The 27,435-nt window shown below is 41.3% G+C and overlaps 1 protein-coding gene across 18 annotated transcripts in view; it reads right to left on the bottom strand.

Moving 5' to 3' along the window:
• Nucleotides 1–27,435, bottom strand: part of nbeaa (neurobeachin a) — a 98,724-nt gene that overhangs the window by 65,744 nt on the left and 5,545 nt on the right. For all 18 annotated transcript variants that reach the window (XM_085470423.1, XM_085470426.1, XM_085470415.1 and 15 more), the window contains exon 2: nucleotides 2,966–3,197. In XM_085470423.1, coding sequence (XP_085326549.1) covers nucleotides 2,966–3,197 — 232 coding nt within the window. The remainder of the gene's footprint in view (nucleotides 1–2,965; nucleotides 3,198–27,435) is intronic.

Consider the following 27,435-nt stretch of genomic DNA (forward strand, 5'->3'; position numbering starts at 1 on the left):
CACAGAGTTCCTTCCTATTGTTCTGAGCATTGGTCCAATACCAATTTTTAACCTGGCAAAATCAATTATAATCACTCACAAGAAGTTAACAGACCTTGGACTTGTCAGGTTAACCCTTTAAGCCTGAACTGTGAAATAATTGTGAGAATAAAAAAAATAATTAATGAATTCAATATTAATTTGCAGATATGATCTTTAACTTGTATCAGGCTTTACAGGGTTAAAAGGCACCGAAGAAGCTACAGCATAACTTAAAAGATTTGAGTATAGGAAAATATTAGAGGCCCTACATTTTTAAATGTTGATCCTGTGTCGATTAGATAAAATCCAAACCAAATTCAAACGTGTGCACCCACTTCCCTTTTTTTAAAGTAATTAAAGATGCTGTACAATGATGAGTGTCTGTAAACTTCTGACCACACATGTCATTTAACTGCTAATAGTACAAAAAACAGCATGCAGAGTAGTATTAATCTCCTTTTAGCAAATAAACCCCAAAGAAACAAAAAACAAATATTCATATTCACCAAAATCGTAATCTATTCCTTTAATTTGTTCACATTTTAACAGACAATAGTGGCAAACCTCCCTCTCTAAGGCTGCGAAAGAGCTTTTGTTTAATGGCTACATGTCATGAAATGATAAAAACAAGACTTTAAATACAATTCCCTCTCAATATTCAAGCATATAATTAAATACCACATTGAGGCTTTTGTTTAGCCCAAATGACCTTCCTGCTTCATTGACTTTCACTTTACACAACCACAACAGATCAGTGTGGATATGGCAGAGAGACAGCACAGCTCTCTCAGAGGGAGCCAATCTGCTTAGAAAGGCTCTTCTTTCCCATTAGGCCTGCTAGATATGAATAGAGTCTTCCCATAATATTTCATTAGCCAAAGCCTAGCGACAGGGAATAAAGGAGAGGGATATCTCACTGAGGTGCTGGGTATGAGAGGAAAATGCAATACACAATGTCCTAGATTCAAAACCCCTAAGCTCTGTTTTTGTTGTGTTCAATTCATGTGGGTCATTTTGCATAGGTTTGGAAAAATGTTATAATCACAGCTCTCTGGAAGAATCGGCATTAAATTGATTTAAGTGGCGTATACTCTGCTGTAGTGAGCAGTAATAAGTCAAAGAAGTTATAAAACACATCATCCTGCGGCGCTAGCTAGGGCAGAGAGGACACTGGGGGGGTGGAGCAAAAGATGTGCACTCCGAGGCATCATTAAAGGGAAGCCAAGGTCAATACGTTCATGTAAAGAGGTGAATGTGGATGTGTTGTTTTGCAATCAAGCCCCGTGAACAAATGGCAGTGAGCACACAGAAACACATCGAGGTTAGTATTTTGCTTTTGCTGCACCGAAGGATTTTATGGATGTTTCACTGCAGGGCAAACACTCATGGACACGTGGAATAGGTTTTGATATAAGGGAAAAACATCTGAGTTTTTTCCATCAAGGTGGAGGCACGTTTACAGATTCAGCTGGTTGTTGCTTCGTCAACACGATTACAAGGTTGAGAGGTTGGGCATCTGTTAAAGAACAGCCCATTAGGTTTTGGTATGGATCCCCATCACTTTCGTTAAAGTAGAGAGATAGGCCACTGGCCTTGGTAGAGGACTTCTTTCCTCTCTGTCAGCAAGGTTATGCAAAAAGTGCAGAACAAAGTGCATGAAACTTGGACGCACAGTGGAGAGCTGGAGTTTACAGAAGGAACTCATTACATATAAATGCAGATTTAGACACTGACCTTAGCACAGACTCTGCTCTTCTAGTCTGAGTCTTACCTATTTTTCAGTATCAGAGAAGTTTTACACCAAGCGTGCAATTCAAAATAAGTGGTTCCTGAAAATTCCATGGGTGACGTTTTGGGTCTTCTTCCAGAACTTAACAAAGTTTTGACACATTCGACTTTCTGTAGTCACAGTTTGAAGATGTCCCCTGAACGCCTCACATGCAAACAGTCATTGTGAAGGCATGCATACAGATAACGCTGGTGGCCTAATAGCTATAAGGTGGGTGTGTGTGTGTGTCACTGCAACTGAATAAAAAACACATGCTATTAAAAGTAAAAGCTAATGGTAACCAAGGCAGCTGTGTTCAATCCCAAACTTTGATTTAAGGCCTATTAACCATTTAAATAATAATAATAATATCATAATATTTTGTTAGCATTTGTTTCAAATACCAATAAGTTAGAATCAATAAGCGATACATCCGCATGTTTCTCTCCTCAAGCACTACCATCATCATAAACTAAGTGTGACCAGTAAGTTCTTCAGCCATAAAGAGCAAAAGCCTTTATTTAAATATGGCTGATCTTCTCTTCAAAGTGATGTCATAGTCCACCTCTGTGCCACTGCCAGTGTTTTTTGAAAGCTCTCTGGAAGTCCCGTTCCAGACTAATTGCACTTGTGTATCTGCAATGTGTGCTGGATCCCCTACACTGTCCCGAAACAGCATGAGGTTGGAAGAAGAGTAATTTAGAGAGTATCCTTTGTAGTTACTGACAACTGTGTTCATGTTTCATATTAAAAAAAACACCAGATGCAGGTGCACAATGGCACGATCCAGTTGTTTGTGTCCTCAGACCCCACAGAAGGCAAAATTTTTGCGTTGACAGTTTGACTCTGGGATGAATTCACAGTGCCAAGCCCAGTAAAAAAGACATTAATATGTTTGGACACGGACACTGAAGACGCTTCCTCTGTAAGCTGTTTGGACCTGGTTCAAAGCCACAAATTTGAGGTCATATTAAAATTGTGGTAATTCGGGGAATTATCTAAAAACAGTCAGGCGTGGTTTTTGCTATTACAGGGTGGAGTTAATTCAGGGGAATTAAGCTGTAAAGTTATCATTATATCCCACTATATTCTCATTTTATAGGTTGTCCAATCTTGAAAAAAACTGATCAAAATACAAAGTATGTGCGCATGTATCCATGTGTACCCACTGCTCACCTGCAATCATGTCGTCCACAGTGCTCATCTTCAGCAACACCTGCTGGATGAGGCCAACCTCGGTGCTGGTCTGCAGGTTGCGCACACTCTTGCGGAGTATGGCTGTGAACATGCTCCAGATCTCCGCCTGGCACGTCACCTCGCAGTGGGAAAGCAGCTCCACCATGCAGCCGATGCTCTCTGCCTCCTGGATGATGAAGTTCATCTCCAGGTCAAACTCGCCGCCCACCAGCTTTAGGAGAAGAAGTGGGAAGGGGGAGAAGGGGGAGGGTTTGGGAAGGGAACAGACGTAGAGCAGGAATTGGGGGGGAGGGTGGAGAGAGAGAACAAGAAGAGTGAATGATTTAGTGTAGCATTTAACCTTATGTCTGAAGGAGAGGTAAGCCTGGCATCTGATGGATGCTGATTGTGGTTGGGAAAGCATCTCTTCTGCCCGGGGCCTCATATGCTGCAACAAATAAACATCCTTCATGTGAGCACACACACACGCACACACACACACACACACACACACACACACACTCCTTCCTCTCCTTCCTCTCTTCCTCCAATTACTCTCAGAATACAGCAGGCATAAATATGCCCCTCTCTACCACCTCAGATGCACAACACCAATTGAACACATACAAAGTTAACGCACATGTCAGTCCCTCTCCTCTCTGATGGCATTAGTGTGAGGAGACCGCACTTTAAAAACTAAATGCAAATGATTTTCCGTCTCTTAATGGCTGGCAACTATAATTACTTGGGTAAGTACAGCAACAACACGCTAGCACATTAACTAACACGCCACATGAACACAGCCATACCCACACAGTTCACCCTCAGCACGCTACGCTATCCAGGAAACGGTAGCCATAGCAACCAGCAAGCTATGAGAACACCACAGGGGTTATTAAATCAGATGGAAAAGAAACATGCAATAGATTATCAGAAGCTAGCAAGACAGCAAACAGGATAAACATTATGACTATTGTGGTGTTTACACGGCATGAGAGAATAAAACTAATCGATAAATCAAGGAGAGTCGGTCTGTTTCACAATGTGATTAAACTGGAGGGGCAGCAGGGCTGTGGTGTGCTGTCTGCAGTCAGGAGCGGGAAGACGCAGATAATGCTGGTGCTGTTCAATAAAGGGTTTATTTTCAATAATTCATTCTGCATGTGGTTAAACGACCCTTAAGCAAAAACTATTACAAGCTCAGCGGGGAATGTAAAGTTATACTCTGCGCACTCTTGCTATCTTTAAGAGATGATCACATAGCAATTTACAAACTGTGTTGTTTTTGGATCACTGTTAAAAAAAAAAAAGTTTCACACACTTAGCTTCAAAATGAAACTTTTAAAGAACAAATACACAATAATATTCATCTGACAAATCAACAAATCTGTATTCGACAGCAGCTAAACACATCCCGGATGAATCAATACACCTTGTGAGACATTTAGATTCACTTCATTGTGTCCAGCACTGTTTTCCACCAAGAGTCTTCCTGGCAATTGTCTAAAACAAAAGGCAATCGTTTGTGTTCACTGACAAATAATACACCTCCTGTTGCAGATGAACCAAATGTTCTCAGCAAGAGAACTTATAGAGGATAGAGCAGATTATTGAAATGAAGGAATTAAATGCGTCTGGTTATTCCGGAGCATTCCCGGAGTTACTGCCGATGTGTTCATCGTAGTGTGTATGTGTGTGAATCTTAGCTCGAAAGCACTTAGATAGAAATGTGCGTGTGAATGGGTGACTCATACAAGTTGTATAGAGCGTTCTGAGTGCTCATGTAGAGTAGAAAAGCACTATGGAAGAACCAGTCCATTTACCTTAAAGCTGTTTATGAACAGCTCATCTTTGCCTCATTTGCTGCATATGAAATTTTATGTTTCAGCCTGTTACAGATAGCACATCTCTGTCCCTGGTATGAGCATCATAACCGCAGGGATGATGAGGGTTGAGCAATAAGTTAATTAACCTACTAGAATTTTAAAAAAATAATTAATTGATTATCAAAGACAAGAAAACAATTCTGTTGGTAGAAGGGCTAACAAATAATCCAAGGACACAGAAGGGGAACTGAAGTTGTTGTAGTCACCACAATGTTGGTTCAACTTTCATTTTCATCATCAAAATGTTTGGTCGGTTTGAATATTACACGTACAGACGCATGAATCGATCAGCTAGGGACCAGAATCAACCAATTTCTATAATTCTCGGGCCTCATCTGTGACTGGCCAATCTCACATGTGCCCGATTACAAGCCAGTCTATTTCATGCGTGCATAGCAGCACAACCAAACACACACACACACAAACACACACACACAGCCTAATGCTAACATGTCGTTAGCATGGTGGAAGCATCTCAGTGTGAGTAAAAACACAAACCTTTCCAAAACCCAATCAGACTCTTAACAGACCAAACCGAACTTGGATATTTTAAAGAAAAAAAACAACAAAGGAAAAGTGGCTAACGCTAAAGCTATCCAGAGCCTCGGTATGAGCAAAAGCTGAGCAAGAGGAAAATTATAGAGACAAGGGGAAAAAGTGCAAAGGGTCGATATCCTATTATCTGCTGACTTTATAAAAATACTGGAAAAATAATGCAAGTATCTGACATTTATTTTGTTATATAAATCTATTACTACTGCCTTTTTTCGGTAGGGTAAGCAAGAGACGATCCTACACTTAATGATTGATTTTATAATGAAAATAACATTTTACCATGAAGAAAAGTTTATTTTTGTCTGCTTATGCTGTCAGTTGTAGTTACAAAGCAAATAAGAATTGGGAAAAATAAATCAGTATCAGTGGATCTCATTTAGGCACACCAAGAAAACTTCAGAGCTTTTATAATTACAAGCAACTTTGCAAACAAGCATAGTCTTTGATTATGTCATCCTACTTTCCTACCTGTATAAATGTCATACCCAGCAATGTAAGCTCACCCTATGCTGGAATACCAATAAACACTCCACTACAGCAAACTTTAACACAGACAGGAGAAATGTGTGGGAAGAGAGCAGAGGAGTGACATGTAGTAAAAGACCAGCTGCTGGGGAATGGAACAAGGGACACGCTGCTGTCACCATTTATTAGTGCACAGATGTTTTGCTACCTAAACTGACAAAATCTGAGCAAGTACGCTTCAGTTTAACAGCCAGTAGTTACAGCACTGCAAAAGACTGTTATTAGAAAAAATAATAATAGTTGAAAGTCAAAATTTAGAAAACCTGACTTATGAATACATTTCAAACAAACAAACATCAAACAATGAACACTTATGTAACCCATTTGTCACCGAAGCTCCTGCAAACCTGGCTTTTGACGCTGCCATATATAATATTGACATAAAAAAGGTGCGGCAATCATTAGCAACACCAACATTTGTCATGTGCTGCCCCATCCAATGACTTTCTGTGAGTCTCAGGCTCACAGAACTATAAGATTAAAGGTTGGTCCTTATCCATAATATCCATCATGCTTCTTTTCCCTTCCTTTTACAGACCTGCACCTTTTTCAATTCTTCAACACTTCCAAGTGTACAATCAGCATGTTACTTGCTCTTACCTCCCTCTCATTCCTGCCTCTTTCTTATTCTTCCCTATGTCTCTCCTCCCCCCTTTCAGTGATAAGAATTGATCCGCTGCACTCCGTGAATGCACAGATTAGAGTGGACCCCTGAATGAGGTATGGAATAAAAAGAGGAAGAATTAACTCATCCCACATTGAATTTCCCCTTCTCCTCTGAGGTTCCCAATTACAGAGCTCACTGGGGACCACTGTGTTGTATTACATCTATACAGCCTGTCCGTCTGAAGACGCTCAGTATTACATGTAATAGAGGCTTAAGGGGGGGAGGCGGCGTAATTATTTTTTTCTGCAGAAACCTGCTCACGGATACGGAGCAACTTGAACAGAGAAACGCATACATCCCCGGGCCAAACCTACACGTGTACAGCACAAGAATCTCGCTGTGCATACTGCTTCCCACCCGTGTGAGGAAGATCACACCAAGATGAGAGGGGTGATGCAAACGACTGCAACGAATTGAGTCTCGTGACAAACAATAAGGAGGGGGGAAAGCGCGAGTGCAGAAAGCGCAGTGGGAGAAATAGAAGTGTCTGAATAATTATTATTATGTCTGCTCTACCAGAAACAACATCTGGGGGGAAAGAAAAGAAAAACAACAACCTGGATGACACCGCCAAAAACCGCCTGAACCTCAAAACGTAAAAAGGAAGGAAAGTCAGACTGAAAAAGACTTCTTCAGTATAAAAATGTTCCAGTCAAAATTAATGTTCTCCATTTCATGAGACTTCAATAAATGTGATAGATGCCTGAGTCCATTATTTGCTGGAATGGGGTTTTTAATTGATGTATAAATAAACACGCCACCTAAATAGCAATAAGGCTCATCACAAACAGCCTGAGCACACTCGAGCGCACTCAAGCACCATCACCGCCTCCATCGTGCACAGCCACAAAAGATTCCTAATTAGTTTTATGAGGGAACATGATTCTTTTGCATAAAGACTCGTAACCTTCAATCTTTCTTTTCAACCCCGGTCCACGTGTCTACAGTGTCGGTTCCCACCCATAACGACAATGCCCTCACAAATCAATGAGCACGCACAAGAGGCCTTTACTACCCACCCTGGTGGGTAAAAGACACAAACCAGGGAGGGAGCCACATTGCTCCTCATGCATCACGATAAACAGGCATGGCAGTGCCACCCACTCGCTGACCTCACCGTCTTCCTGGCAACTGCTAGAAGACGTTTGCGTTGGCTCCATTACGGCAACGATTGCTCCCAGAGCACGCCGTCCAGGGCTGGATGTTCCATTCACATGCACGCACGCACGCACATACACAGAAAAAGAGAGCAAGGCAACCAGCTAGAGTTCACATTTGACAGGTAAACACTGGAATGCATATGAACAGAAGCCTACTTGTTATATGCCTACACTGTAGAGTACACTCTTCTGATCACTGAGCATGTGCTGTTTAACCTTGAAACATACTCAGCAGCAGTCTGAAATGTAAGAATATCTCCCACAGGGCTCATGACTGATGAGTAATCTCCTTATATTGTGGTGTATTTATTGGCTTGAGAAGTGTTTGTCTGCCAGACACCACTCGTTCTCACTTTTTCACTCTGTGACTGAGGTGATTATAAAAGTCAGTTATTCCTGCAATGTACCAGCTCTATAATTGTTCACTTATGTGTTGCCGTTTCACCCCCCCACCGCCCGAAACCACGCCCGTTCTCCCATTTCTATTGCTGTACTGTTTGGCCTTGCAGCACTGCTCATTCAGACCCCAACGGGAGCTGGCACTGGGAGCTTGGCATCATCCGTACTGTGTCAGGGAAGTGGGAGTTTCAAGAAGGCTGGGGTGGGGGTGGAGGGTGCCAGGACCGTCACACCACAAAGGGCTTATACGGGCAGGCTCCTTGGCCAGCCAAAACCAGCTCTCATAAGAGCTCGGTAAAACAAACAGTCCCTCTGTCCCTCCGAGCGGTTCTCGCCAGCAACACTGCTCACAGATAATCCAGAGCAGCTCCAAGGGTCATCGGCATTTTCAAGCTAAGACAGGTCAGAATTTCAAAAGCTTTAAGTAATAAAATAAATGACACCCTGGGGGCCCAGTATTGTTCATATTAAATGAGTTTAACATAATCATGCCTTAAAGGGACACTTAACAGTATGAAGCCATTAATAATGTCGTTATCATTGAGTAACCAACTTAAATTGTGAAAAATAAACATTTTGTTATCTTAACGGCAATTATCTGGATGTTTTTGGCTACGATCTACTCATTTCTTGAACTACACAAGCTTTTGAGTCTCTTCCATCCATCCATCCATCCATTTTCATCCGCTTTGTCCGGGGCCGGGTCGCGGGGGCAGCAGCCTAAGCAAAGAGGCCCAGACCTCCCTCTCCCCAGCCACCTCCTCCAGCTTATCCGGGGGAATACCAAGGCGTTCCCAGGCCAGCCGAGAGATATAATCTCTCCAGCGTGTCCTGGGTCTGCCCCGGGGCCTCCTCCCGGTGGGACATGCCTGGAACACCTCACCCAGGAGGCGCCCAGGGGGCATCCTTGTCAGATGCCCGAACCACCTCAGCTGGCTCCTTTCGATGTGGAGCAGCAGCTGCTCTACTCTGAGCCCCTCCCGGATGGCCGAACTTCTCACCCTATCTCTAAGGGAGAGGCCAGCCACCCTTCGGAGGAAGCTCATTTCTGCCGCTTGTATCCGCGATCTCGTTCTTTCGGTCACTACCCACAGCTCGTGGCCATAGGTGAGGGTAGGGACGTAGATCGACCGGTAAATTGAGAGCTTCGCTTTTACACTCAGCTCCCTCTTCACCACGACGGACCGGTGCAGCGTCCGCATTACTGCAGCTGCAGCCCCAATCCGTCTGTCGATCTCCGGCTCCCTTCTCCCATCACTCGCGAACAAGACCCCGAGATACTTGAACTCCTCCACTTGGGGCAGGAACTCATCCCCGACCCGGAGTGGGCACTCCACCCTTTTCCGGCTGAGAACCATGGCCTCAGATTTGGAGGTGCTGATCCTCATTCCCGCTGCTTCACACTCGGCTGCGAACCGTTCCAGTGCGAGCTGGAGGCCCTCACCCGATGAAGCCAACAGAACCACATCATCTGCAAAAATCAGAGATGAGATTCTGAGGCCACCAAAGCGAAAGCCCTCCGCCACTTGGCTGCGCCTAGAAATCCTGTCCATAAAAATTATGAACAGAACCGGAGACAAAGGGCAGCCCTGGCGGAGCCCATCACCCACCGGGAACGAGTCTCTTAATCAGCGATATTACCTGCTAGCAGTCGCTCAATGTCATTCTGAGGTGCAGCTCATTTGACCAATGTGTAACTTTGGTGCCTTTTGAGAACAAATCACACTTTCCTATTTATAATAGTAAAAAATGAAACGTTACGCTGTATAAGTTTGGTCATTTTTATGGAGAGAAAATCATTACAGAGAGAATTTGTGGCTGTGTCTGTGAATCAACTGTATTCCTTGTAGATGCCACTCCTGCAGTCACTGATGTCATTGCTTCCAGGAATTTCGAGGCATCTTGGTAGTGCCAGATTTTGGCGGAGACATGTGAAATCAGCGGTGAATCACATGGGTCTGAGTCCGCCCCAGACCATTTTCCTGAATTTCCTACTCTCCTTGCCTGTTAACTCTCTCTGCAGTGTCCAATATGATGAAGGCCAAAAATAAAAATGAAAGTTTTTAAGGTTTTGTGTAAATGAAAATGAAACTTATGAGTAATCTAATGCAATGAAAGCAATTCATAAAATGCCCTGTTCTATTCAAGTGTCCTTGTAATGGGGAAATTATTCATCGGCAGCTTTTGACTGCTCATCTCCACACAGAGAGTATTTACTGCCAGATGGGGGCAGTATAGAAAATATGTGGTACAACCTCTTTCCGGGCTAGTCTTATCAGTCTGTCAGCCAGCCATGAAGAAGAATGAATAATGAATAACAATCATAACAAAGAGCTGAAGTGAGACCAAGTGTTAAAAACAATGATAAATATCTGCTGTAGCCACTGTCTGCACTTTTCTTACTGCATTTTTTTTTTTATCCTTGATGGTTTTTTCTTCGTGTCTCTGCCATTCTCTGTGAAACCTGCTGTCACATCCATTTTCAAGCCCACCTGTCAACCAATCAACATTCGACTGACCCACAGTGTCATCCACGTCAAGCAAAGTGCAGTTGGGATTTTGGATGACTGCATGGGAGCACGTTTGTGTTGGTTGAAAACCGCTTTCCGTGGGCTCGCTGTAGGCAAGAACTTGCACACGAATCGCGGCATAAATTAAGGATAAGACATAACAACGACACAGGAAACACATTTCTCGCCACTCTTAAACGAAAGCACCATTCAGGCATTAGTGATCTGACTTCTTCTGCCTCTGCTTATTCTTAGCTTGACATGAAAAGGTCTTGACGTGACATGAAGACAATAGCTATCTTACCACACGCCATTTTTTTTGTTAATGATTGTGCTTCATCATTTATAAGCACCCATTTACCGTTAATTTTTTTGTTACTTTCTAGTTCGTTTACAAATCCTTTTAATTAAAATTCTTATTTTATCACCTTAATTTAAGCCTTTAAACACAGCTATTCTGAGCATTAACTGAATGTGAAAATTCATCTCAGTAATTATTATTTAATCGAAAACAATCTCTCACAGACCCACCGCAGCCCATTATGTAGTGCTGTGATGGCACATCAAACAAGCGATTATGCTGGCTGATTACTACGACTGACTGTTGAATATTGGATAACTATCAAGGCCAAACCTGGCAAAAGAGGCACCTGTTGCTCATTATGGCTGTCAGAGAGATGACAGGTCAGGGAGGTGAGTGGACGGTCAATAGCCACCTCTTCTGCTTCTGCACATTCAATTGAGCCTTTGGAAATGGCATCATCAATATGCAACTTCAAAGCCCCCGGGAGTGTGCTGGAGAGGTGCGGCCATGTGTACGTGTGTGTTTATTTGGCGTGTGTGAGAGTGCGCGCATGTGTGAGTCATTACTCATTTGTGTCCCCTGAGTGAGTCGTGGCCATTCAAGCCCTTTGTGTGCAGAGTGAGAGGAGACGAGAGGCCCATCTAGACATGAGATCACAGATTATACACTTAACGCTTCGCCAAGAGGGCTCAACAGAGCGCAGGAGAGCAAAATTGAAGGAGAGCGAGGAAAAAAAGGGAAAAAAAAGGGGGAATCAGAGAGGGAGATGATGAGAGAAAAACAAACAACAGAGTGAATGGTGTGAACTGCAAAGGGGCAAGAGGAAGCGGCTTGCACTGAAGGGAAACAGTGATGAGAAAGAGTGCGTTTGTGAGAGTGAACGGGCGAGATGGAGCGAAAAAGAAAATGAGGGCGAGACAGCGGCCGAATGCTATTGTGCTTTTCTTATCAGGCCGGCAGAGCGATTTTATTGCCCGCAGCTTTACAATGAGCAGTTGAGGGTTTAGTGCTCCAGTGATGACCATAGCAAATCTCTGCAAAGATATAGATTACACTAGGGCTAAACTGGCCACTAAACACTCAATAATCCACATTCTGTATCCTGCATGACCTCATTTTCTGGAAAACTGCATTGATAAGAGCCTCAGTTAATTTTATCACTAGCGCAGATTCACAGGATAAACTTCTTCTTAATCTTGTTTTTTTATACCTTTAGGTTGAAAATATATGAGGGGCCCAACGGTGGTTGGAGGAGACAGGCATATTTCCAACAACATATTCTAAGAAAAAGTTGATTAATGGATTGCACTATGAGAGAGAATGAGATTTGATTAATTCTATAAGTGATTAACTACTAATGGTAGTGTTTTGGATATGTAATCAGACATTGAAAAATATATAGCTAACCAGGACCAATACAGTCAAATAGAATAAACAAAAATATAATTAATGTGTAAACAATCAAAATAAATGGCAAAAAAAATGATAGTTGGCATTTTAATCCAGTTTCAGCTGCAACAGGATCCAGCCTCCTCCACCCCCCCACCCCCACCCCCCAGAGAAAACAGCATGATAAAAAGTAGAAGAAGAAGAAAGAAAAGAGGATGAGATGTTGAAATAAAAAGGGCAATGCATGTGTCTCTCCCTCTTCCTCTGTGATTGTGATTAACAATGACATGTTGACTGACTGGAGCCTCTAGACACATAGGGAGGAGGGGATAGCCTCCAAGACTGCATTTCCTATGGGCCTTTGTAACAGCGTCTGCACAGATGGCAGATGGGATGAGAAACTCATGAAGCCTCATTCAAAACAACAATCACACAATCACACAGTCAGCACACACACACGTACACGCACACACACCCAGTGAGTCAGCAAAATAAACATGATCAGCCATGAGTGTGTGGAATATCTAAAGGCTGTTATGCATAAAGTGTAGGGCTTTCACTTCAAGCTTTGGAGTGCGATGAAGAGAGAGAAGTGAAGATAACTGCAGAAATGTCAGACACACGCACACACCAGATACTGCAAGAATTACATAAATCCACACTAGGGGGGTGGATATATGGGTGGTTTGGACCAGTAAAAACTGGTGAGGTCACCCTGTGATCAGCGTAGCTATTTTTAAGGTCACAAATATAAAAAGAAAAAAAAAAATCAAAGACGCAGGCATGTGGGATGAGTCGGAGATGCAGGACAAAAACAAAAGAGTGGCAGTAAAGCCTGTGCAAAGAAATGAAGATGACAGCATTCGCCAAAACCAGACGATAAGTTGACGGCATGAAAATCTGCCATAACTACACAAACTGGTACTGTACACTAAGCGGATGTGCAGTATTTATACTTATATACTTAAAGTTCACCACATCAGTTGTGACTGAAATAACTACTTAAAGGACTGCCAAGCCACAGCCATTAATGGGCCTGAAACATTGAATCCTACTGACATGATTCCCTTCCTCTCCCTCCGTCCAGGCTGACAGGTGCACTTTCGGTTTTGGACTGTAATGCTTTAAAAGCTTCTAGACAGCTTGACTCATAAACGTTCCCATTTTTCTAAGGAGGAAATAACTTTGATCGTCTATAACTGATTTTAAGAGTCAGATTTTTTTATTTTCTTGAACAGTTTACGGAAATTTAGTCTGCATATGAATGAGAATGACGGATGCAGGATTTCTAAGACCCCAAACTCTTTTTACTTTAAGATTTTTATTTATCAGCATTTATTGGCAAATAGCCAATATGGACCGATATGTCAGCTGGGCCAATATATATCTATTGGTCAAGTTCTAATGAAAATAAAGCATAACCAAAATTTTAGGTATGGGAAGCTTTCTGGTTCCTTTTGCATTCTGTTTGTAGTCCTGTAATCCATGCAGGTAAACAGTGCGTGTTAATATGCTAACCTGAAAATGGTGATGGACAGAGAAATAAAAATGTGTGGTAGACATCACTATGGACGTACTGCTACTAGGCATGGTATAGTATATCCTCACATAGACTCAACACTCTCATTTTATAAATAAATAAATAAACAAAAAAACTACAGCATCTCTTTAGGAGCTGACACAAAATGACATGTTTTCAACCAGCCACTCAAAAACTGCATTGAAGCTAATGTGGCAACAGAGCACCATCTTTCATCTTCCACCAATACATGTGAGTATACATCTATAAGAAAACAACAAAAAGCATCGGGGAGCTTTAAACATCTCATAGAACTTGCCACACAAAATGCACTTTCTTAATACGCACTTTGCGTTTTCCCCGAAGAAGAGTGCAGATGGCCGTTTATTACAAGCTGATACGTCAGCCACATACAGCAGCTCCATGCAGCAACATCAACACTGTTCTCATCCCTCTCACTTTTTTTCCTCTCACACATAAGCCATCCAATCACAGGTCTGACACACAGAAAACCGGAGAAAATAAACTGGGCTTAACGTCTGATTGAGAGTGCTTATCCGACGCGCTTATCATGGGCCAGGGCTTGTAAGATTTCATGTTTCCCCAAACGATTTGCTCGTTTCTCACTTATCATGTTTCCCACTTGTAGTAGTAAACACGGGCCACATTTGGTTTGAATAAGGCAAATACGAATGTATTTATAGGCGTGTTTTTTTGTGTGTGTTGCATTAATGTATGCAATAACTTTGAGCCATAATGCACCAAATTAAAAATTAGGTATTCAGTCCTTGTACCATTTCAGGACTTAATTTGGGTAAAGCCCTGTATGCATAAATATTTAGGCCCATGGGCAAAGAAGGCTTGTTTCCCATCAGTTAGTGTAATCCTGTCAAGGGTGCTGTGTGGGTAAGGTGACGAATTCCAATCAAGCATGTGCTGCCTCCAATTAAGCAAATAAGTGAAAGCTCTACATTTGCATTACATAAAAAAGAAATGCATTTAAAAAAAAACAAAACAACTGCATTTTGGTTCTCAGTGCCAGGAGCTGTACCCTGGGCACGTTTTCCACAAAAATAAGCATGAATGTGCGTCTGTACATGCATCAAAGAGAAGCAAAGCTATTGAGCACTCCCATGTACCGGCTTGTCTGTTTCTATTAGCACCGCCAGCAACCAAAGAGGGAGAGCTGCATAAAAGAGGAGTGAGAAAAGGCAAGATAAGACAGTAATACCTGCTGAGATGTGTTTCTTATGACAGCCACTACAAAGTCTCCAGTTCGCTGCAGACCAGTTCAGTGTGCCTTTTCCCGCTTCCTGACTCAAACCTTATCAAGTGCTAGCTTAAAACATACTGTGCACACACGCAGACAAGTGAGCGCAAACACTCGGACGCCGCTGTTAAAGTCGGCCAAAGCCAGCACACATACTCAGCATTCACAGGGCTAAAGGCCTTTAAACAATTCATTGCAAAATGTCTTGTAGGTCTTAGTCATTCGCACTCTCGCTTGATTCGTCACCAACACACAGCAGTAGCAGCAATTCACATGAATGACAGCATGAGTAAACACAAAGAAAAGAGAAAAGAGAGAGAGAAGGGAGGAGATAACTGGAAGAGAACTGCAGGGATGCGGAGAGTCTTCCCAAAATAATCCAATAATAATGAGCCACCATTTCATTAGCATTTGAGTAGCTTGTAAAAGAAAAAAAAAGATTTTTCAGAAGTCTGTTTACTGGAGCAGAAGTGAAGGGAAAAAGAGCTTTTAACAGAAGAAGAGATCAAGAGTGGAAAGGGAGATGGAAATAAAGTGAGGTCAGATGTCACCAACAGGGCAGAAAGGAAAAACTGCAGAAAGAGTAACAGTGTGAATGTTTGCTTGGGGGAAATGACAGATAAAGAGAGAAGACGGACAGATACAGCGGACTCTTTTCAGCACAGCGGACAGCTCCTGCTCTCTCTGCTGACAGATACACTGACTAAGAGAAGCTGCATTGGAAATCCTTCATTTGGGCGGAAAAAGTCATTGACAAACAGCTGAAGCTGCAACTGCACTAATTGCTGTATTAATACCACCAGGATCTTTTCAAGGTCTAAGAGTGCGTGGCGGCAAAATACGACCAAAGATGCGAAAGCCCCGCTCTTTGCAGGAGCCCCCGCAGCAGAGCAGAGCCATACTCAGCACGGCTGATATTATATTCAGGGGGAAAAAAATCCAGGTCAGAAAGATGTGCACGTACGCACACACACACTGCAGGGATTGGAGGATTGCAGCCAAGTGATCGCAAAGCTGACTTCATCCAACTGCAGTTTAAAATGTCTGCCACCTGATTGGCTAAAGAGGCTTAGTAACGGATCTTGCAATAAGCCTTGTCACATGCTATTGGGTAACAAACAAAAACAAAACAAAAAAAAACTTTTTTTTGCTCTTTCGTGTTATAGATCACGCCCTGATACTCTTTCACAAACACATTATTAAAAACCACGTTTCCGATTCAAAAAGCTATAAAAACATCACACTGAAATGATGCAGTACTGAGTAGTAAGTATAGCAGTAACAGTAGCTCAGACTTTTGATTAAAGTTAGGCACAGCTCGTTTGGCTGTTTATCAGTGGGATCTTTAAAAAATGCTTTTTTAAGTTTATGTAATAAATTTGAAGATTAGGAAAGCCTGAGCGCCAATGAAAGTTTGAGATTTTTGGATTTTCTTCCAATAAAAGCCTGCTGCATGGTGCTACTTTTTTAATTTATTTATTTTAGCCAGGGAATTAAAAAAAGGAGTTGGATATATAAAATTAAAATGCATGTGCATCCCCTACATAAAACCATTTATCATAGAAATCTGAAAGCATGTGCTTGAGACTGACAGCGCTGAACTGCTAGAACCGTGCCTCTCAGCTAAAATAATAAGCCGATGCACTTTCTCATGAATAAATTTACATCTTTCTTTATACAACACAATTCAGTCGATGGCCTTTTCAGTTCAGTTTGCTCTTGTTGTTCGGTTGATCCCTTTCATCTAGTGTTAACTGGGTCCTGGACCCAGGAATAAATAAGTAGGACGCAAAGAAAAAATAAAAAAGTGGTATAGTCATATCGTGCTATTGTTGGGTGCGGCAGCCACCCTCAGCAACATATCCTTTCTACAAAGACGTGTATGAAGTCAAACAGCTGCACTTTAAATCTATAGTGTAGTCGTCTCTAACCATTTGCTTGGCAAGTGGCAGGTTGCTCGTTCGATTCCAGCCATAGACGCAAATCCTTTTGGGATTGTGTCAGAAAGGGCATCTGGAGTAAAAGCTCTGCCAAATCAAACACGCATCACCACCTGCTGTGGCAACCCCATGTGACAATGGAGCAGCCAATGACACTTTATTCTGTACTGAAGGAACTGACTATACAATTTTAATAACTTAGTGTGTGTCTTTCAAGCGTAGCCTCCAGAGTGGCGTCATCTGAGAAATTCGAGGTTCGTAGTCGTTCCGATTTCTTCTACGCTGGTTGTGTTTTTATTTACTTTTGTGATAAAGCTGCAAAACTGTGACACCATAAGGACTGCTCTCCACTTAATGCCACGAGAGAGGTGAAAAGCTTGTCATGTTCATAGAAAATATCAGATCAAGTATTTTAAGTGAACTGTAATCAAGAGGCAGCACCAGAATGTAAACTGACTTTTAAGCTAATCAAGTTAATGATGGCAATTAAGGCAATCGGCTGCCTTTTGAGCTGCTTGTTTTTGTAAAAGAAATGTTTTTTCACAGAATGGCAACAGCGTTAGCTTCATCATTTCTGGAAAGTACAGATTGATAAATCGTTAAATAAATATGCCAGAGTCACCACGTGCTGCACTTAGCTTTGCTCATTTAACACCTGAAACCAAAGGAATGAATGAACACGGGTGTAACTTCTTCATACACTCTGGAGACAACCTAAGAGCTGCAGTAAGGAAGCACTGCCTGGGCCTTTTACCAGAACACAACTTTTATGATTTATGTGTTAAGGCCAAAAAAATAAAAAATAAAATAAAATGCCTGGAAGTCACGAGTGGGAGAGCGAAAAAGTATCTAAAGTAGAAAGGCTCAAAGAGAGAAAAAAATAGAAAGGGCCAAGGAGAGAAGTGAAATCAAGGACATGTTCTCACCGTGGGAAGGACTGCATCAAACAAATGAGAGATGCTGCTGAAGCCGGGTGAAGGCATTAGTTAAACCGTGAGGTGCTGAAGTGGAACTTTAAGGACCCTTCTTTCAGCATTTTTCTCCTCTTCCACTTGGAAACAGCAGATTCTGTCTAGGAACTGATGTAACTTAATTTCTCTTTTCAGTTTTTCCTCAAGACAGGAAGTAACAAGGGCATGCTTGTGCGTTATGTCATGGGAGCCTCAGAAGGAAGCACTCGAGGCTTGCGTTCTGTACTTTAACAAGGCCTTTCGCAACTTGTCTCCTGATTTCACTCAAAATGTGATAATTTCAAAGCTGAGAGGAAGTGAAGTCCTACAGGGCATCCAGCGTGTTGCTTACACCTCACTGGGTGTAAGTCACTATGTGCTCCTTGTTCTTTCTCAGCCTCCGCAAGGAATGATTGATCAGAGCAACTTGTTTGCAGTATGCAAGTAGTCTGGCGTTTTATATGTGCAAGTGTGTTTCTTCTTGGCTCCATATTCAGTTATGTGATGATTGCCTTTTTACGGAATGCGTTTGAGTGTGTGCGTCTTTGTGTGTCTGTGAGATGAGGCCGCTGTAGACTAGCTGATGTTAAGTTCAAAGATCACTAGATAAGACCCAGCAGACCTGCCTCGCATCAAGCTGGTGGCAATTCAGGATCGCTAATCTGTTTGCTTGGTTTGGTTTGTCGTGCATGCACTACATCAGATAGGATGTGTGCATGCACAGTGTGTGTGTGTGAGTACTCACACACAAACGCATGCCTCCGTGCATGTTCGCCATCAGCTGAAACAATGGAGAGTACTGTTCCATTGAACCGCAGTTGATGGAGGATAAGAGCGGGAGCAAGCAGCTCCAGTGGGTCTCAGTAATCCATCATCATAAGACACAGTCAGGAATGACACACTCAAATGCGCGCGCACACAAAATACGGCTGAGGGGTTAGCGGACCATGATGTACTTTGCGTTATTGTACAAAAAAAAAAAAGATCACACACAGTGTGCACACACACCCACACACCCAAGACAATCAAAAGTCAAGCCAGACAATTACAAAACTGAACACAAAGAAGCCAAATTTGCTGAAGCCAAACTCGGCTCTGACGTATTTCATTATATAATTATTCTCTAACAATTCCAAAATGTGCTTTTTAATAAAAGACGGCCAAAAGAATGAGCTCAGGCCTCAACTACACATCTGTTGTGGTGCTGTACCAGTACAGGCCTGTCCATCAGCTTTACTTCAGACTCGTCCTCCACGCTGGACAGTGGTGAACATGAGGCGTTTGAAGTAAAACAAAAACAGCGGTAAGAGAGAAGCAGTTGTCAGAAGCTCGTGCTTTGGAAATAAAACCTTGAAAGACAACCAATTGAAGTTTGTGCTGGTGTTGATCATTTTAGATTCAAATCAAGTCAGTTTTGGCCAGTTCTTTTTTTTACATAAACCATGTTTTCAAGTCATCTCCTTCTGTCCTTTGCATTATTTGCATGCCTTTAGGGGATTTAATACATTAATACTTTATCTCTCATAGCTTCAATTTATCTGATGACTTCTGTTTTGGTGCATGCCATCATCCTGGAGGAGATTTTCTTGGATGCTATTAGATAACTAATGGATGTGTGAGCAAGCTAGAAAGACCTAATCAAAAGACTTAACTTTGAGACGTAAAGAAGGGCAACTAGAACCCAAAAATATAAGCTGGAGTTACATTTAAAAACATCTAAAAACTACATACGCAACAACGTTTATGAAAAAAACTTGTGGTATTAAGTTAACCAGAAATGCCTTCCTTACACACAAAATGTACTCAAAATTTAACAATTTTTACCTTGGAAACCAATTACAAAACCACTATTTAAGTCATTTTTTTACTCTATTTAGTAATATTTACATAACAAGTCATCCACCACTACACATATGGATTTGTTTATTAGTAAACAAATCGAGGAAAGTAATTAATAAATGTCTCACTGTAGCTGCCATTAGGTTAGGTATTAGTGGCCGATATCCAACTCCCGATTCCAGTCTAACTACAATGAAATAATATTAAGCTTTCAAAATTATAACTGCACGTACACGAAATGTTTAAGTGTCGGTTATGATAAAGTTACAAAAATATAAAAACCCAGATAATGATCTCATGAATGTCAAATTCACTCACACACACAAACTATTTCCAATCAAAAGGTCATATCAACACAAAATCCATTCTCAAATATCACAGAGCCATGCCAGCATGCACGCTCTCTTTGCCAAGAAGGCCTCACACTTGAAATAAGAGAGTAAACACACGGAAAGATTAGGATTTTTAGAAAAGAAAAAAAGAAAGACTGCAGTGACTAAAATTATGTCATGGGAGGAATAACTCCTGGCAGGAGTCAGCAGTGACATTCAAATACAGACATCTCATGAATCATTTGTAGCAGCTTTGGAGATAAACATTTCAGTGCAATTCCAGTTCCTTAGGCAAGCAACAAAATCACATTTTAGGTACCCATCCATCCATCTATCTGACTATCTATGCACACACACACACACACACACACACACACACACACACACACTCTCACAAATCGATGTCTGTATGATTCTTGTCAGCAATGCCAGATTTTTCATTTAGGTCACTGTGCAACTGGGAATGAAACAATTTCCATGCGTGACCCCCACGGTACAATGCACAGGGTGAGACTCAGCCATCTATTGAATCCATACATTAACTTGATTATAAGAGCCTCCATCTCTGCACTCAGATAAAATAATCCAACCCTTACCCTGAGCTGACCGCATTCAGAGCTTGAATGTGGCGAGTGCAGGGTAAGGGGTCAGTGGATATAGAGGGGTGGGTTGGTGAGGCACAGGGGCTTTTGGAGGTTAGTACAGTGAGTCACCAACACTGTCAGATATTGGCTTCAAAATGATTTCTTGTACCTCTCTCCTCGAGGGTTTCCGAGTGTGAAAGTGCCTGAAGGAGGGGTGAGGATAAACCATAACATAGTGCTACAGGATCATGGTTGTCCTGCTGGTATCAGAAACGAACATTTCTACATGTGGTTACGTCTTATTTGAATAACTGGTTTGTGTCATTTTACTCATAAATACCAAAAACTTATAAATGTCAATTATAACATAAATGTTTTTTTTCTCTCCAATATTTATTTGTACAACTAGTCAGAGTTAATTTAATTCAACCAGTACATGCCAGTGCTTCAGTATTGTTTACTTCATGATGTTAGTTGTTGGCTGGTTACTAGGCAACATCTTGATGTCATAATATATCATGGATTATTTTAGTTTTGGGGATAATTAATGAGATGACACTGTTATGGAATTAAAATGATACAACACAAGATGTTACAGGTGCATAAACGCTACAAACAGGTCTCTTTAGCCTATTGGGAAATGGTTGCTAGGCAACATGATGACGTTTCTTCAGTGCCTGAACTTAATTTCATTATAAAAGAAATGTGTAAACTTTACAATTCCTCCAAATTGCATTAAGCTGCAGGATCATCTTCTCTCCCTGAAACAATTGAAAATAAAGTGCTCTTTAACTATAAATAATTAATTGTAAACAGTTAGTTATAAATAATTCACTGGAAATGAGCCGCTCTACAGCCACCTTTATGTGACATATTTTACCTTCCCAAACAAAAGCAATTGCAACAGATTTATATAACAATGTCAGGTTTTTAAATCATTTCCCAGCATGTTTACGGGACATTGGTGCTTTTCTCCTTGTAATTGCATTGATGCTTTGCTCATACTGAGGCTGCTAGCTAGTTCTGTGTTCCTTCTAGCTTTAGCTTTGACCATTTTCCCTTTGCTAGCTTCTTTAAAGTGTTCATATATAGTTGTGTGAAGGTGATTTGAGTGACTGGGTTTATTGTTAGGAGTATTTTCATGACGGTGGTCCTCCCATGGTTTACTTTGGCAAACTTTACGAGGCGCTTCAATGCTAATTACATGTTGTGTGGCTGTGAGTGTTTGTCTGAAACCAAATTTCTGCTGAAAAATAAATAAATAAAATGGCACACCCAGCTTAGTTGAAAACTGGCTTTTATTTTCTCAGGTTAAAACAAATGAGTGATTTTTTTAATGCATTTTCTACACATATTTGATTTAAGTCACAAAACAGTTTTTTTCTTTTTATATGCTTTGTAAAAGGTCTTATGACAGCACAGCTTTTTTTAAATGTGATAATTTAGCACTTTACCATCACAAACACTACTCCACATGCTGTTAAGAGTTTCAGTGGATTTTGAGCCTTTTGTGACATGGTTTATTTTTCCTCAATTACTATGAAATAGGTTTAGGAATGTCACACAGATGCTTCTAGCTAAGGGCAGGATGGGCTTTACAAACATCTTGTTCTCCATCAATCATTAGTTCTTTTCTTCCATCCTATGGAGAAATACCGAAACATCAGCACCTTTTCAACTTTTGGTTGGTGGGCAAATACAGAGGTCAGGCAAAACAGGCCACACTGTCATGAAGCGTTTCCAAAGGTGTTCAATTAAGTCTGTTAAATTCAAAGATGTACTAGGTTTTGCATCTTTTCTGACTGGCTGCTGGGCACCGAGAGTGAGCCTGCCACTGTCTTTGTGTTTTAACTTTTTAATTAGATGTGTGCTATATATATTATCTGTAATATTCTTGTGTACTTGTATGGAATAACTGCCTCAAATGAGCAGCATAACAACAAAAATAAGCTCTTTATCTAATGAGCAGTCTAAGAAAAGCCATTATTTATACTTACATGTAAACTGGAGGAGTAGACTTTCAGTGAAGCGATGACATTTTTTTTTTTAACTTTACCCACTGACTATATTTTATCCTGCTTTTAATGCAAATACTGCAAGAGCATTGATTATAGCAGCATTTGTGATCTAACACACATATACACCCTGATATGCTTCAGAGGGTTTGTTTTGCATGTGCTTACAGTTTCTCTGTTCCAGAGAATAAATGGAGTGAGGCTGATTTTTGCAGTAACTGCTGTTTTTGAGGCTGAGGTTATTATAGTTAACTAAATCTAACTGAAATGATTTTTTGAATTTGGAAAAACACAAAAAAAAAATCCTTAGTTTTAGTTTTTATTAGTTTGGTAAAAATGTTACAACCTGTCTGATGAGGCACTGATTTCAAGACATTCTGTGTTTTTATTGCAATACCTAAATTTTGACTCTGACACTGATGACTAATAAAACCTCATCTAAAATAAGGAAATCAACAGGAAAATCAACTCTGGATTAAAAGCAAAAATTCAGAAACTAAACTGATTTAAAAACAACCAGTCAAAATGAAATCTAATATATGTATAGCTGGTTTTTGGGTCATTGCAATTATTTTGTTAGAGCTACAAACGAAAAAACTAAATACAAAACAAGGAAAAAACAAAAACAAAAAACAGGTCGACAGGTTACTAGTCGGCTACTATAATTTCCGGTATTGGCTTTTCCACGTTTCCACCTAATACAGTATTTCTAGCTGCCCACGCTAACATAGATGACTAGAAAGGTGCTAGATCCAAACATCAGTCAATAAACTTTTGTACCAGATGGTTACTAGATGTAAAACAAAGTAAGTTCTTACACATTCCCACCCAGAAGAACAGGCTTCAATGGCCCTGGCTTAATACAGACTAGTTGAACTCTGCTACAGGTGATGTAGCAGCCCTCTCACTATAAACGACTTCAAACCCGGCATATAGGCTTGCACAGGAAACAACACTGCAGCAACCGTCTTTGTGTTTGTCGTCGTGTTGGCACATTTACAACTGACACCACAGCCAAAGCTGCCGCAAAATGATTCTCCTCGTAAGTCCAGTTGATCCTACACCTCAATGGACACAGAACAGCTGATTAAGAGGGTCGATCGTGTAAATATACGCTCCACGTAGCACCTACTCCAAGCACCTGCACTGGAAAGACCCCACATGTAAGATTTGTCATGGCCCGAACTGCTTTCTTATCAGTTGTCGACACTACTGACTGATATCCAGCCCACCTACACAATGTTATTGCCAAATAAGGACTCTACAGTAGATTATGATACTGTTCTTATTTCCCTTGATGATATGAACCATGGCTCACACTCCTAACTTCATTTTGTGAGCCAAAACCAGCGCTGCTACGCTAACGGCATCACCTCCACAAAAAAGGAAGACACACACAAAAAAAAGCATACAGTGTCACTGTGGCCTGGGTAACTAGTGTTCTTATTCTTACTTAGGAAAAAAACAACAAGTTTTAAGTCTAATATATATACACTATTTCAAGTCTATGTCATGTGGTGGCCATGTCGTCCTGATATGTTCTTCACTCACTGTGTAACAGGGTGGAAAGCAAAAAGCAGACAATGATTTGCTGTGATGCAGAGCAGAACTACTAACCAGTGTAATGTGGTGTTAAATGACAACTTCTGACACCGTTTTCAGGCTGTAGGGGATGCACGAACATACCTCAGAGATCCTAGATTTCTAATATAGAATACTAAAATTACACACACACACACACACTACAAACTTGGCTATAATCAACCGTCGGCCACTGCAATATGCAGCATGATGAATAGGTACACAGTTAGCTATACTTCCAGTAAGGCAAGTGTGTGTGTGTTTAGAGCCAAGGGAGTGAGGCGAAGTAGGCCAGCATGAATATAAAATCACCCCTGCCAGGGAATGATGTGGGCTACAAAAAGGAAGAGAGCAGAGAGTGTGTGTGTGTGTGTGTGTGTGTGTGTGTGTGTGTGTGTGTGTGTGTGTGTGTGTGTGTGTGTGTGTGTGTGTGTGTGTGTGTGTGTGTGTGTGTTGCCAGAGAAAATGTGCAGATGAAGGTGTAGGAAACTAAAGCAGGGGTTCTGTAGGAACACTCATTTCTCCTCTTTCTGGGATGTTGGGGGCGCACCCTCGCCGGCACACAAAAACCAGGTAAATCAAACAAAGCAGCTTGTTATAATTTTGGAGATTACTGCATTGTCATTGTGCCAGATGTAAATGCACGCACACACACGCATACACCGATGCAAAACAAACAAGATTCTCAACAGTGTTTTTGATCCAAATGTTTTGTATTAAGATGACATAGGAATTATATTGTTATGGCCCCTCCCATCTCACTACAATCACACGCAGACAATGCACACTTTTGGGGGAGAAAAAAAAAAAACACACACACACACACACACAAAAAAAAAACAAAACACAATAGAGGCAGACACAAAAGCATGAAGCAGCCAGACACACAGACACAATGGTGTTGAAGCAAGGAGCACAGCAGAGGACAACCAGAACAATCGAGAACATATGCTTCCTGGAGCTCTTAATGTGAAGCTGTGAAAATGAATTATGCATTAGGCCAGAGAAAAAAAGCTGATATTAAATTAATCAATTAATATTTTATATCTTAAGGAATTTAAGAGAAATCTCAAAGTCCAGCTGGTTACACTTTTACAAATGCAAAGGGACGAGTTGGTTATCTTTGGTTAAGTACTTTACACAGTATTAATATGCGGACCTTACTTCTATTCACGGATACTTTTGATGCAGCGAATTACTAACAGGGCTGAGTGTTTCAGGTTTCAGGTCACATTTACGCCTAAACTAATAACACACAAACAGCTGCCCTTTTAATGTCTTTATTGAAAACCTTGGGTCGTCAATCACAGCGCAGACTGGAAAAAGTAACTGAACCTCTGTGCTAATGACTTTGCTAATGATGCGAATCATGTGTTGAATCACATTTTAGATTTGCTGAAGTGTACTCAGTGTTCAGTCCTTAACCTAACAAATCTCATATTGGCATATTGAGGCATTAAAAAAAATCAATAAAAGTTGAATTATTTATGAGTGGTAATTATAACAAATTCAATCAAAAAATTATCAAGATTGATAATGGAGCCTTAAAGCATACAGCAAACACAGAAGGTGACTGTTCGGTTCAAAAGCGATTACATTTTCAGCTCGATAATTGCCAACAAGCATGTGCTTCCCTTATGCAATTCATTCATAATTCATAAAACCTGCTCTTGCTAAATTAAGACCCCTATGCCGATGGTGTTTTAAAGAAATCAAACTCTAGACATAAAATCCCCTCTATGACAATTTATAGCATTGCAGGTAAAAGCCAGGCCTGAGCGCCTTATGTCATCTCCTTATTGCACTTCTCTTCCATCTGCAGTTGCATTTACAAAAACCTAGCAACAGTAGGTAAGAGGTGATGACAGGACAACACAAAGTCTCCCTCCAGACCTTCTAATGCTCAAAGACGAGAAGACGGAGAAAGTATTCCGAGAATAAGAACCAGTGAGGGGTGGCGCTGCAGACAGCTCCATTACCTAATCATAAAAGGGATCATCTACATTCATCCAACGGCCGCTTCACCCAGCCAGGGAGCCAAAGAGCGAGACAAGATTACACCAGTGGGTAAGGGGAAGTGGATGTGCTTAGAGGAGATGAACAATCTAGAGGGAGGGAGGAAGTGACAGAGAAGCCACTTCCTCCCTCCTCCCCACCAAACCTCTGCCCCTTGTTTTCTTCCCATTCTCAGAAGACACGCTCACCCAAATCTTACACGGCTTATCCTTGGAAAAACCCCACATCTGGAAATAGCTGCTAACAAAGGATGAGAAGGAATTTAGAGAAGCGAAGCAGAATTTAGGAGCCTTAAGACAGAGAGGTGAACGTTTTTAGCCCGGATGCCTAATACACACGCATACAAATCAGTCTGGTTTGAGTTTAGCGCAAATCGTGTTTTAATTCAAGCTAAAAAGGCTGAAAAAGAAATGATAATGAAAGCGGGCCTCAGCATTATGCCTTAAAAGAGATTCTTTGGTTCAGAAGCAGATCATTCTGGAGGAGCTTGGTAATAAGAGGATTTGGGAGCAACAAGGTTTGTAGTTTAATGGACAACCTGGCATTTATACTTCTAATTGGGTATTTTCCTTCCCCAGAAATTTGCAACACTATGAAAAGAGTTTGTAGATTTGTCCGGACTGCGGGAGAATCTGAGAGGTGCAAATCTCGGCTCTGGAAGAACGCTAGCCATGCTAACAAAGTAGTACAAGTTAATTCCACGCTGTGACAAGTGATCGATGAAGAAAAATGGCCAATTAAAAGTTTAAATGTGAGCGAAGTCTCACATTTTCCCTGGTTTATGGGACTCCCAACTACATTTCCCTGCTGTACCCAAAAGAGCAGAGGAAAGAGGAGAACAGTGATACCCACAGCATGATGAGGCTCCGCAGGGGGGCTGGAACTCATCAGACCCCCACAGAACATCATACAGCTGGACCTATGTTACACTCAAGAATAAAAGAGCACCTGAAGGACAATCACAAACTGAACCGCTCTGAATCCTTTTCATCATTTCTCACCCTTTAGTTCACCATCTTTCTCCTTCAA

Source organism: Copadichromis virginalis, linkage group LG10, assembly GCF_057382275.1.
Source record: "Copadichromis virginalis isolate Kocher_CV1m ecotype Utaka linkage group LG10, C_Virginalis_male_GT1.1, whole genome shotgun sequence".
In the NCBI taxonomy this organism is placed as follows: Eukaryota; Metazoa; Chordata; class Actinopteri; order Cichliformes; family Cichlidae; genus Copadichromis; species Copadichromis virginalis.